Below are 14,444 nucleotides of genomic sequence, written 5' to 3' on the forward strand. Positions count from 1 at the left end.
CCCTCCCCATTTACCAATCCAAGAAAGGGAGGAAAAAAAATAAAAAAAAAGAGTTGGACAATTAAAATGTAAAGACTGAACTATAGATACATGTATTGCATATGTAATAACTAAATGTCACACCTAGCTATTCAGGTCTAGGGTTGTGTGTTTTATTGCATCTCTAGAGATGCAATTTTATGGTGATTTTCTAGATGGATTGCCACAGGCTGATGCAAATAAGATTTTTGTACCTATTACCACTGCTTGGCTTCTCAAAACTTGTACAAGGGGAGACCTTTAGTCCCTATGTTCTTCTCAATAAATTTTCTTCCAACCTAGAAAGAAACTAAGTGTTGCATCATATACATAAAACTATCACTACATTCCTACCAGAACCATACTTGAACTATTCCAGCAACCCCAAGGAAGCAATAGTTGGAATGTATAGTTGTGCTCTCCTCACATTCCACTCATTTAAAAAGGGGGTTCATCTCTTGTCCTCCTTGTCAATGCTCAGGGATGAATCCTCCTCCTAAGTAAGTGGTGGATGAGTACGTGTAAAGGAGTACAATCCTCTATCCTCATCGGTAAAGGATCCGAACTCAAAAAGAAAAACCCACAACCCAAGAATAGACGTCTTTTGAGTTTTTTTAACAAGCCCTACACTCAAATTGAAATATAAAAATCATAAAGGAAAAGGACCACTCATATAATCACATAAACTAACTATTGCAGGGTTGCTAAGTTGATAAGACCAACATCTCTCAATGAAGAAGTCGTGAGTTCAATTTTGTCTAATGGTATATTATGTAATATCCTTATCATCTATTCCAAAAAACAAAAGCCTTTAGTTTTTATGGCCAAGAAAAAATCTTCTGATTCTTATATTTTTTGAATTTTTTAAACGGCCCCTTGTTTCCGTTGGAAATAGATGCACCCCCTCCAAATTTAAAACATTTCATACACCCCTCCGCTTTTAAGACTTTTAGTGATTGTTTACCTAAGACCATTAAAGTTTGAAGTAATTTTGAATATGACCATATTACCCTCAAATCTGATCAAATTACTCTACTAACCACGTTTAAACTTTCTATTCTCAAATTCGTACCACCTTTAACACCAAGCCCTCATTCCTCGCACATACTCACAATACCTCTTGCCAAATCTCATAATTTTGCCAAACAATTTAAATTATGAAAGGATTTTGTAATAGAATCGTCGGTTAATCATTCCAATTATGTCCGAATGATATAGGCCTCAGAAGGTAACATGTTAAATGTGGCTAGGTAGGAAAATTTAAATGAAAGAAGTTTTAGGAAATAATTCAAATTTACCACATATTTGCATCAAATTAGGATAGGCATCAAATTTACCAAAATTATTGACTAAAAATACCCAAAAAATTGGGGGCAAAATTTTTTAAATGGGGAGGGGGTGAAATATCGCCGAGATTTCGGCGATATTTCGCCAGTTCGCCTGGTAGCGAACCTGGCGAACTGGGCGAAACTTCGTTCCTTGGATGTACCATCTATAGATTTTCTCAGAATCTCAAAAATAACCTTGGAGTTATCACTTTACTTATTTACCCTTTTGTCTAATACTACCCTAAATTAATTACGTAGAAAATTAACATTAAATTCATTTTCTTTGCTAAAAGAAACTACAGAATAAAAGAAAGATATGATTAAATAAACTCAAAATAAAAACAAAATTGAAAATCACCTAATAAATGTTGACCATTGTGCATGTAACCAAATTTTCTATCAATTAACATATTATATGCTAATTTGTTTGTAAAAGTCCCATCATTGTGATTGTGAAAAATTTAAGTCGAGCTTAAGAGTTTCAACAAACATAAGCGTGTGGTCCCACCAATCCTTAACAAGTATCACGCTGTAACAGAGATCATTATTGTTTTATTATTTTGTATAAATTCTAAGAATTACAACACGCACACGAATATTCATTTCTTTTCTCCTAGATCATTGTGCCTACTATTTGAACTTAAATTTAAATAGCAAAACAATTCGTTCTCATGATCTCAAAAGATAATTCATTCACAAACTTTCTTGATTTTGATTTTCATCACATTTTGAATGGAGACAACTAATGCTCTTTCAAATTCAAAATTGATTCTAAATATATGATTTTAAAAATATAATTGGTATTCAATATAGTTTCTATAAATAAGGGTAATGTTATCTTTTTGACTTCTTAATTTTAATGAAGGGCAAAAATAGATATTATATATTCAATGTTAACAGTTACTTGACACCGCTAGAAGTGAGGGGCGCAATATTAATTTCATAAGGAATGAGGTTTGATTAGTAATAAGACAAAAATATAGGGGGCAATAGTAATTCTTCCTTTTAAGGTAACATAGTCATCTTAAAATTTTGATTTGAATTTTAATGGTCCTAGGTAATAAACCACTAATAGTATTAGAAGTAGAGGAAGTCTTTGTACGGTTTTGACTAATATATATATATATATATATATATATATATATATATATATATATATATATATATATATATATATATATATTATTTTTTCTTTTTTTTTTCTTTTTTTTCTTAATATTCTAAACCCTCCAATGCTGTGGCGAATTCTTTTTTATTTACTAAGTTTATTAAATGCTGCAACCTACGTATAAGTTCATTAAAAGAAAATTCCCAGCGCAAATGATCGCATCTATATATATATATATATATATATATATATATATATGGAGAAGCCGAAAAGGTGGGATGAAGACGGCAAAGTCACTTTGTTTGGCTGAAGTGGGAACACAGCACCAGATTTTCTATGATTCCACTGACCAGATTTTCTTTCCCTTTTTAGTCAAAGTGAAATTTTTGGCATCTAGATTGTTTTGAAATAAACCCATCTCATTAAATATTTTTTTCCCTCCCCCCTAAATAGAACCCTGACTATATAATACTCATCTCAGCAACTACCTGGTATTCCCTCTTAACTAGTCAGGTCTATACTCAGGGTACATTCTTTTTCTATCCATTGCACTACTTAGTCATCAACTTCAACCCTCTCCCTCAAACTCTCTTAGCTCTCGCTCCGTCAAACTCTGAGCTCATCATCACTTAAAATAAACACTGCAATCTAATATCAGTATTCCACCATGACCATCAGATAACTCTTAAATGAACAAATGTACTGAAATTTGTAAAGTTCTCGCCAAAATTATTGTTTTTCTGTAAGCTAGATTAGGATGGACAGAGAGGGAAAATAGTAACTAAAGATGTAACGGATGTGTATTTATTGACAATGTAGTCCTTGATTCCAACATAGCAGTTGCAACTAGAGATCCATAATTCATATAATGTCTGATTAAGTACTTGTTAAAGCCCATCAAAGCACAGGATATACCATTACTTCATATGACAAATCTGTGTTTGTAGCAGATTGTTTCTCTTCTTCAGGTGGAACATATGTTCAATTCCACTACATTTCCTTATGATGCTCAACTGGATTGTAGTGCAGAATTGATGTACTGTAGAGTGAGCATGCCTCATTGAATGATTGCTAATGTTAGTAGAGTTGAAAGGTTGTCCTAGTTTCAATACCCGAAATGGATTTGGTTTTGTAGGGAACGGCAGATACATCATCAATTGGGATTCATGTACTGCACCTTGAGAGGGAAAGTGAGAAGACATTGAAATTTGAAGAGATACGTACTTTTCTTTTTACTCTTGATGGATCTCTTTGACAGACTTGCATTATATTCCACATGCAACATTCTTTGATGTAGATGAAAACTCGTAAGTTGTATAGGGAAGCTACATCACAGTCCAAAAACTAAATCTTTACTATCAGGTGAAACTCATCATTTACACCAAACCTGATCAATCAGTAGAGAAGTCATTTTCTGCAACCTTTACACCACGCCTTGCCCGCCTGAGAACACTTACTCTGTGAAGATGTAACTTCAGGTAACCAACTAGTCTTCTTTTTCTCAGAAGTTTTGCCTCACTGCGCTTCTGGAATCTACGTTTAGGCCCTTTCTGTGTAGTTTTGATACTTCCATCTAGCTCCACTTTTCTGGATTCCTTTAATGGCTGCTCATGTAGTTTTGTAACACAAAGGTTGCCAAAATGGTACATAGGGTCAGTCTGGCAAACCAATGAAGAAGTTATGCCCCTTATGTGCAAAGGCTGAACAAGCAGAATAAACTGTTGTATTTCAAGGTAGCATGAATGATCAGAGTATGGTAGCGTGTACATGTACTGATGAATCCTTCGGGCATAGCATGGTTTTTCATTCAACTGGTTTAAACTTGAAAGAGCTCCAATATCTGCAGTCATCGTTTCTCCCAAATCACAGCAAAATGGAAGAGAAGCAGGAGTATCTCCATTCTCTTCAATTGGTATCACCCATGGAAGACCAGAGGGCATGATTCCAATTGTTGGACGAATTGAATTTAATCCCTCAAGAGTGTCAATGCTGAAACTGTAACGAGGAACAGCTCGTACTCTAGTAAGAGAAGTATTGGTCGTGAAGATATCATGGAATCCAAGAAGATGCATTGTTTGCAAGCGTTCTGGCCACACCCAAATCTTTCAAAATATGCCAACAAAACAAAACAAAGTTTCTTTTAATTAACAGATATTTTTGCAGTCATCAAGATTATTCATGGTAATCCACAATTGATATTGCATTGTGTACTAGTCAAGCAGAAAAGACTAACATCACATTAAGTGAGACAACTATAAATCAAGTAATGGTTAGTTCATGTTCTTAAAGTGCAACTTTTTACTTCCCAATAAAAAATTAATGTAAAGTACAAGCTTGAGCACCTCGAACGGAAACTCAGAAGGAAAATTATTCAATAAAATGAAAGAATTAGATAGAAACTGAAGGATGTTTCACTAACCAAGTATGAAATTTTATATAGAAGCAATGCTAAAAGTGTTGTAGACTAATTTTCACTCCAAAATGAGTTTTCACCTTCCAAACAAGTGTCAGGAAAACAAATATTTAATGTCATATGCAAGAGGAGAAAAATGATCGTTGATGGTAATGCACCACCATAAACTTGATTCCACAATAAATTAGTCAATGTTCCAGGAATATATATCTGGAGACAAGAGCATCATTAGTCATTACTGCCCAAATAATACTGATGGATTACTGTTATTATGTGAACATGTTCTAGCAATAGTGCTGTTATTTAGAGGAATATGGCAGCATGTGACTACTGAAGTCATTACCTCAGATTGTTGAAGTCCAATGGGAGATCAGCTTAAGACAAGATCTAGGTATAGAAACAACTCAGGAATGCATGAAATATTGGTTGAATTATCTATTTGTCAAGGAGAACAATGCTGTAATATCTCATATGGATCTAATGGCAGATTATACACATGGGGTAGTCTCAAAAATAGTGAGACACTGAGAGAGAGAGAGAGAGAGAGAGAGAGAGAGAGCAGATTTAGAAACAAACAGAAAGTAATAAGTACGATCCAGATTTATGGAAATCAAAAGCTATCAAAATGGTAAGTTGCTGAAAATAGAAATTCAGATTTAGAAACTATAGAATAGCAAGTGAAACCAAGATAGAATACAGAGTGGGAAATGAAATTAAAAATATAGAAACAAAGAAAGAAGCGGGTGTAATAAAATAGAAAATAAGAGATAAGGTAGAAATTAAGACAGGCATGTTGCTGCCACATGGTATCAATGATAATTTGTCTCTAACAGGGGAATCAAAGATTGATGTGGTAGTTTATCTTGTACTAAGCTATGATCTGAAACTTTAACGTAAGTAGAAGATGGATGATAGAAGAAGAATACAAATTAGCCCTCCCAACCAAAACTTTACCAACATCTCAGCAGTCTGACATGGCATATCCAAACAAGGACTTCACTGCATTTCACAGCCAAGGAATTCTGAATCTCACAGAAACCAGGAAGCATAAGCTTAACAGACTATTCAATTCATTGATAGTGATTATGATCCCATACTCTTTCTTAGTAACTTCATAGAAGTTTGCAGAATTGAGAACCCCTATGCATGATAGGGAAAATCCCTTACAACATAAGTTTTCTTCACAATATAAACTATTTTTGAACTTCAACAAAAGAAGAAAAGAAAAAACTATTTTATTAAATGATGGATCTTAGATCTCTAACTTTGGATAGTAATGGTCCATTGCAGTAGTAAACACAAAAATATTAAGCCCATCGCGCATCTAGCGATTCTAGCCTGTTAGAAAATCAAAATTAAATATATTGGTCCATCTTGGTCAAGTCCGTCCAACACACAAAGCAGATGGCAGTGATGGTCTGTTGATTGTCATTGTTGTCAACACAATACATCTTGGTATGGAATAAGATAGAAGCAGTGTTGAGTGGCATTCCAAGGCCGTCACAAAAGGTCCAAAAAATACAGGCAAGATACTAGATGAGTTGGCAACTGTTTGGTGGTGAAGATAGTGTTCACAAAGCTATCGTAATGATTAGGAGTCATCCAATGGCATCTATGTCATCTATAAGCATCAACTTTCTTGTGGGGGTATTTGTATAATTTTACAACGTACAGGCGGCTTAAACAAGTGACAGCGACTTAGAATTTTGATTCTAAGAATGTTGCCAAGGCAGCAACTTTGAGGGCATCTTAAGTCCAAATGACATTTCTAGAAGGAATTGAAAACTAAATAACCATAGTTTGTGTAATCCTTCGTGAACAAACTGGAATTACATAATTCCAAGTTGCAACGGCTAAGTTACAGCAATTCTCACTTGGCTTTCTTGGAGAGGGGCAAATTTATATTGGTAGTGCTCCTCATCACAAACAAGTGGGAGAAAATGATGCTCAAGTTGAAGCTAAAAATGAGTTAAAACCTAGATTCTATTTCAGCCATTTTGGTTGGTTAAGAGAGGAGATTATGATACTATACACAAACACAACACCAACAAGCCTTGTCCCAACTAAATGGGGTTGGCTACATGAATTCTTGCCTTCCAATCAGCTCTGTTTGAGGCCACAGTAGATAAAGGCCTAAGCTATGCATATCCTTCCACTTCTCTTAAGGTTATCTTAGGTCTACTACCCCTAGTTCTTCTAATACCTCCAATCTAGATTAAATTGCATCTTCGTACAAGCGGCATTTACAGGCCTCCATTGAATGTGGCTATGCTGCGACTTCAAACAATTCCTCATAGCTTATCATTTATCAGAACTACTCTTAGACCAACTCTAATATGTCAATTCCTTATCTTATCCTTATTTTTTTCACTCATCCATTTTAACATCCTCATTTTTGCTACACTAAGTTTATCAATATGATGTTTCTTAACAGCCCAACACTCCATACCATCATGACTGGTCATATGATGGTCCTATAGAATTTTTCTTTAAGCTATAAAGGAATACATCGATCTCACAGGACCCCAGACGCACCTCCACTTCATCCATCCTATTTAAATTTGTCAGAAAACATCATCCTCTATATTGCTTTTTTTTTTAATGATTGAGCCAAGGTACCTAAAATAATCGCTTTGTGAAATCTCCTTCTCATCAAGTTTCACTACCTCATCATCCACCTAATCACGACCAAAGTTAAACACTAGATATTGTGTCTTTGTTCTACATAGTTTAAAGCCTTTTGATTCCAAAAGTTGCTCTCCATGATTCTAACTTGGTATTAATCTCTACTTGTGTCTCATCTATCAAAACAATAACATCAATAAAAAACATATTTCAGGAACCTCATCTTGAATGTCTTTGGTTAATTCATTCATTATAAGTGCAAATAAACATGAGCTTAAAAGTTTATCCTTTATGTAACCCAAATATAATTGGGAATTCACCACTTTGTCCCCCACCCCCACTGTTCTTACACTTGTTACTAAACCATTATACATATCTTTAACTATATCCACATATTTACTTGCTACATTTCTTTTCTCTAGTACTTGCCAAATTAATGCTTTAGGGACTCTATCATGAGCTTTTTCTAGGTCAATAAAGACCATATGAAGATATTTCCTACACTATCTATACCTTTCCATAAACTTCCTAAATAAGATAAATAGCTTACATTGTAGATCTTTCTAACATAAAGCCCAATTGGTTCTCCGTAATAGTAATTATTTGTCTCAAACAGGTTTCAATTACTCTCCCATAATTTTAATCCTATCCATCCATTAAATTAGAAATATAAAGTTGTATGGGTGGCTGAGATCTATCGCTACGCACCTATTGGGTGTGCAAAATGTAATCCACCACACTAAATGTTGATTTGATGGACTTTGTATTGGGTCTCAATCTGGTAGGTCACATTTCATGCACTGCCACACACGTATCACTCTGAATCAAGTGCCAGTATTGTGCTTGCACACATCACTCTATATGCAATATATATAATTTGGACTCATTTGATTAGTTAGACCTAAAGTGAGGATACCTCCCTAATTCGAACTCCGTATCGAGTGATTTAAGTTGCAAATTTTCAAGCAATATGAGCTCTACATTGGTGAAACTAAGAGAGTTGTAGCCTACATCTGCACAAAAAATGCAACAACCCTTTTCCCTTGTGCTTGTGTGCATTGAGGCCTTCAACAACCCCATTCTTACATTCTTTGGACTCTACCAAAGTTGCCAAAATGGAGGAACAACATTACCCATTATGCCCCAAGGTGCAAGGTGTGTTGGTCTAAAATGGAGTGGAAAGACAACAGAGTGTAGAAGAAGAAAGCAAGAAGAAGAATAACAAAATCAGCAAAGAAAGAAAATTGGTGCTCGTGTGCTCACAATGTGGTTGTAAAAACACCTTAGAAGAAAAGGATAAAAAGGACTGAAAAAAAAATGAAGAAATTGAGGAGTCGCAAGTTTTTACACTGGCAAGGAACCTCTTGGCTGGCCATCATTGTGCACATTTAAAGATTCTAGGTCTCCATCAAATTGCAAGAGGGCATCGACTAAAGCGCAATTATTTAAATGGAGTTGTTACCTTGCACTTAAATGTTGGTTACTGTAAGATACTAGATCATTCCTATACGAGACTTGTATCTTGTTTATTGTATTTATATAAGCATAAGGGCAATCTAATCATGCATTTGAATGCAAATTGGAGTCTCGACCTAGGGTTAGGACCTAGGAACTGTAATAGGGCACTTATAGTCGGGAGACTAGCAACCTTAAGAAGCCATGTGAGACCATAGTGAGCCATACAACTTAGCACTTCATAAGAGGCCAAAAAATCTCCTCAAAATGCCATATAGAGATTTATAGTATGCTAAAAGCCCTTAATAGAAAATTATGGGTCCTTAGTTCTAGTGACTTCTTAACACTTCATAAGAAGACACAAGTCTCCTAAAAAGCTATATCTCACCTTAGAAGGCCATATAAGGAGCTATTGTATATAAAATGCATTTTAATAAAAGGCTATGAGTCTTTTTTCTTGTGGGTTCTTAGCATTTTACAGAAGGCCACAAGTATCCTTCAAAAGCCATTTCTCATATTGGAAAAGCCATAGGTAAAATGGGCCTAGGTTTCTTTGGGCTCAAAAGTATAAGATTTGTAGGCAAAAGGGAAGTAACAGACTTGAAGGTTTTTAGGGTCAAAATATATTTCATAAATAAAATAAAACTAAATAAATAGGGTTAAAGAAATAAGGTGGGCTTGGGACAAAATTACAAAGAAGAGAGTTGGTTCATCATTGTTGGGAGTGGGTACAATGTCTATAGTTAGTAGTTGAAGCAATGATTGAGGTTAAGACCTTGGTTCTTTATTTAGAGGAAATAGGTTGGATGTCTTAAGTCCTCGCTGTAACTAAAACATCATCTACTTGGATGTGGCCTCCCAGATAAATTCTAGACAAACAGCTGAAGATCTTGCCTTTGTATTTTAAGGATTTAAACTAGTGATGAGTAGATGTTGAGGTCTAAGTGATAACTACTCCACTCACATAAGCCAACTGCTAAAGCACATATATCTTTCTACTATGGATGCTTGCTTTCTACATTTGAAATGTGTGGAATGCAAGGTGAGTGTACATACTTAGTAGAAGCTTTGAACCTGACTGTTTCTGTACAGGACGGGTGTATGCGGTTGTTATTAGTGGTGTCCACCATTAGTGATCAAGACAATGTACTTAAGGAATCTACAGCAATTGACATGACAGCTCTTGGCAACAAAAAGTAGTACTGAGAAATAGAAAGTGGGGAACAAATTTATAACTAAGAAAAGAAATCAAGAAGACCGAACAGAAAATAGAAACTAGGACAGGTATAAATGCTGTGACATGACAACAATGCATAGTTGTCAAGGCACCTCCTAGGCGTCCTAGCCATTCTTTGGGTCAAGGCATCTTCGTGTCGCCTGGCTTGGTGTCACCTTGGTTTTTATCGTCCTCTATCACCTCGCCCTCGCCTTGCCTTCTTGCCTAAACAACTATGCACTAATTAGAGCAATGACTTGCCAATGATAGAAGAATTGATGAACTGATGCAGGCTTTTCCTGTTCTAAGGTATGATTTAAAACTACAATGGAAGGAGAAAAAGACAGAATGTGGGGAAAAAAGACTATGGAATAGAATTTTTAACTAAAATTTCACTAGCATTTTTCACCAGTCCTACCAGACTACCTTGGCATCCCATCAAGGGGTTCTCTGCATCTCACAGTAAAGGAATTCTGAATCTCACAGAAATTAATAAGCCTAAACTGAGCAAACTGTCCAAATCTTTGGCATTGCCCTATCGGGTATGATCCTCTCAAAACTCAAAATTTTAAATAAAAAAAGATAAAAAGGAAAAGGAAAGAAAGGAAGAAACTGACTACTTAATCCCGTAAAAGACTTACGTCCTTAATACCTGAACTTATATAATTGGTGCATTACAATGGCAGAATATTAAGCTCATGACCAATTAACCCATAGGAGACTCAAAATTGAATATATTGGTTGGTTTTTGGTCCAGTTCAATGGCTGAACCTTCTCGTGCTAATGAACTACATCATTGACAGCAATAGTGTAGGCCTAACCCACCACCATAAGCCCTATCAATGGCAAAGCCACAAACATGAAGTCTAGTGGGCAAGGCCGATGAGCCACTATTGGGACTGCAGAATAATCTTAGTTCATGAATTGTCTTATCAAATAATCTTACTGTATTCTCTCTTCTGGAGGTTCTACAACAATTCTCAAATGTAAGACTAAGACTGTAAGACAATTTGATGAATATAATAGTATCATGGTGCCACTTCCATAAACATGCATTGTACTCAGTTTTGTGATCTATGAATTGCATTCCTTATCAACCACAAATCTTCCTATATATTGAAGGTATGAAAAGAAAAACACACCTTTATTTTTAGAGCCCTCGAAATTTGAATGAGTAGTTCTTCTTTCCCCAAGTTGTCAATGCCAATGATGATATCATGATCAGGATGGGAGGTAATAACATCAATAACCTGTTTTCCATAATAAAGAAAATTAATTAGCACAATTCAAATATGCAACAAAACTACACCTTATAATTCAATCTAGAATATTGGTAAGGAACATACAAACAAGCACTGTAAATAACACGAATAGTAAAATTTCCAAGCACATAACTGGCAGTCAAGATGAAGAAAAGGTTCTTATAAGTTTATAACACATAAAGGTGTACTCAGTGTACAAGGCTCCCATCACCGCAGGTTCTGAGAGGTTCATATTGTATCCAGCCTGGCCCCAGGTTTTGCGACATATAAATATTATTAACAGAGTCATGCAAATGTAAAACTATGATCATGGACACTGGATGGGACAAACAGGTCTACAAGACGAATCCCACAACCCTCCCCCCCAAATTCCAAGAAACAGACAATCCCTTTCTTTATTATTTTTAAGAACCAAAATACAAGAAGAAAATCGATAGATCAACTGTAAGTGTCTTCTATAATTTGCCTTGTTCAATTATTTGAAATGGTTTTTCTCTAACAGTAAATAAGCACCCTCATTACATATTGCAGGACTGTTAAGTAAAAATTTGTAAAAACTTTTATTCTTTCATGTATTTCTCTTTTCTCAATATTTCTCATAGTTCACAGGTTTTAACTGATAGGAATGTTCTCAAACTGCCAAAACAAGACCTAGCAATTGATCTGACTAGTCAGCCAGTCAAGTAAGTATTAATTGGGTGATATGCAATTTTAACTTCAACATTTGACTCCCTTCAGCTCCATAATATAATTTCAGCTGAAACCTAAATATTCTGTTAAGTTAGAACAAATGCAGTACCAAAGAACCTTTGCCAACTAAATCAAACATGCATTTATGAACTATAAACTTACATTAAGAGATAATATAATGCCTCTAGAACTAGCTTCCCAGTTTGCTTATGCAATGCCTCGAGACATCAGGCATGCTTAGATAGACTAGCCAGTAAACCGCCTCATCACAAATCAACAAACTAAAGAAAAGCATGTCATGTTACTCATTGTTGTTGTTGTTGTTGTTGTTGTTGTTGTTTGTTTGTTTGTTTGTTTGTTCTTTTCTTTTCTTTTCTTTTATTTATTTTTTTATTTTTTTTTATTTAAAAGTAGGTAAGAGATGTGACTCATGTTGACATAAACGGGAAAATTGCAAAAACATAGCTTTAAAAGGTGTAAATCTGGTGGAACTTAAGAATATGTTACAATTTAAAGAAATGCTAACCCAACTAACAAGCCTTATCCCAGGTACTTGGGGCAGTTGCACTCATCTCATTAAATGAAGCACCATCCGAAAATCTCATGATTGTGAGAAATAAAATTAGTAAACCAGCTTAGGTGAAGATCAATAGCAAACAAGAGTTTAATCAATATTGAGAGCAGGGATAGACAATACCTATTGATTCAAAATGGATAAACTGAAGCACGTGAAGACAAGCCAGGGGAATTGGAATCTAAAGGAGTAATTGGAAGCCAAATTGTTATTGGTTAAACAAGTTCCTAAAGAAATGCAAAGTTCCAACGAAAAAACTGAGCTATTGTTTGTTGGCAGCATATCAAGGAATGGCATCCTACACAGCCAAATATCTGCCACATGGCAGGTCAAATGGCACCCAGATAGCATAGGTAGGAAGAAGTAGAACTAAATGTATCCTGCTCACATGTCAGCTTTCTTCTGAAAAAATTGGCTACATCGCAACATATAGCATTAAGTTAGAAAATAACCTGCTGAGCAACAACTTCCCGAGGAGGGAAGGAATACAATGGATTGCAGTAAGTATTGTCCAAGTAAAGGAAATCGACTTTAGCCCCGCTAAGAGCGTTGAGGAGCGCATCCTTCGCTAACATTGCCCTCTCAGTGGTTGCTTCCCAACGAAAATCACCAGTATGAAGGGTGCAGCCAAATTCACCACGAAACAAGAACATGACAGCACCTGTCCCATAAAATAGCCACGAATATATGAAAGCATGAAAATCGAAGACCATAAATTAACAGCTAGGTTCCCAAGCTCATTTTGGGGGAAGAGGGGGAAACAAAATCAAATGATCGGATCTAACTACCAGGACAATGGTGAGCATCGATGGCGGTAACATCAACCGAAGTCTCCAATCCGGTAGAGGGAGAAACGACCGATACTGAATATGTAATTCCAATCTCCAAAACTGTAAGAAGGGAAAGACGGAAACGAGGGAATTTAAACGGGAAGAGCTTAGCGGTGATAGGGGAGCAGAAGATTGGGCCCTTGCTCCACTTGGAAGACAAGCCATTAGTGTGATCTGAATGGAGATGGGTCAGGAAGTAAGCCTGGCTCTGCTCGCTCCATCGATCAACACATACCATCCCTTTCTCCATCGTTTCAGAGAATCCACATTTTTTGCCCTAAACTTCTCCTAAGTAGCTTTTCTAATTCAATTCTCGTCTGATGGCTCTTGCTCCACTTGAAATTCTGAACACAGAGGCCAGTTTGAATTTCGGATTTCCTTTTGGCGGGGAATTCTTTTGTTTTGAAAATTTTGGGCAACATGGAATTGGGGAGGATATTTGGGATTTAGGGTTTTAACGCAATCGCGGGTCATGGCATCGTGACTCGCTGGTCATGCCGGGTGCGCCTGGCGTCAATCCTTTATTTAAGCCATTTATTAATTTAGAAATCGGGATCCACAGGGGGTGTAAATGAATCAGATTCGGAGTAAGGGATACATGAACATGCATGCATTTTTATATATATAAGTATATTTTTTAAATTAAAATTTTGATTCAAGTAATGGAAAAGTAAGATATTAAGTCGGGTTTCAATTAAAATTATATTCTTACTTTCAAGTTTTTTTTTTTTACAAAGGGATTTTATTAAGTCGAACCCACAATCTCTTCACTAAAAAGTGTTGGTTTAAATCACTAGAACAGCTCTGCATTTGTTACTTTCAAGCTTTAGAAAGAAAGTTTTTTGACGGGTCACTCGCTAAAGGTTAATAGAGGGAAAAAGAAAGTGGTGACCCAACTGATGCAATATGAATCACTGGTGCTCCC

General features: G+C 35.7%; 1 protein-coding gene across 1 annotated transcript; it reads right to left on the reverse strand.

Annotated features, from left to right (window-relative positions):
- Positions 1 to 3,029: 3,029 nt before the first annotated feature.
- On the reverse strand, positions 3,030 to 14,004 carry LOC149028800 (DNA repair metallo-beta-lactamase family protein). The gene is made up of 4 exons (XM_089139018.1): positions 13,478 to 14,004; positions 13,142 to 13,350; positions 11,306 to 11,413; positions 3,030 to 4,556 (listed from the first exon to the last, which is right to left on the reverse strand). The coding sequence occupies exons 1-4, from the start codon at positions 13,767 to 13,769 to the stop codon at positions 3,846 to 3,848; spliced, it is 1,320 nt and encodes a 439-aa protein (XP_088995144.1). The 5' UTR covers positions 13,770 to 14,004; the 3' UTR covers positions 3,030 to 3,845.
- Positions 14,005 to 14,444: the final 440 nt, after the last annotated feature.

This window comes from Hakea prostrata, chromosome 1, assembly GCF_041222555.1.
Source record: "Hakea prostrata isolate BN-2017 chromosome 1, UWA_Hpros_2, whole genome shotgun sequence".
In the NCBI taxonomy this organism is placed as follows: Eukaryota; Viridiplantae; Streptophyta; class Magnoliopsida; order Proteales; family Proteaceae; genus Hakea; species Hakea prostrata.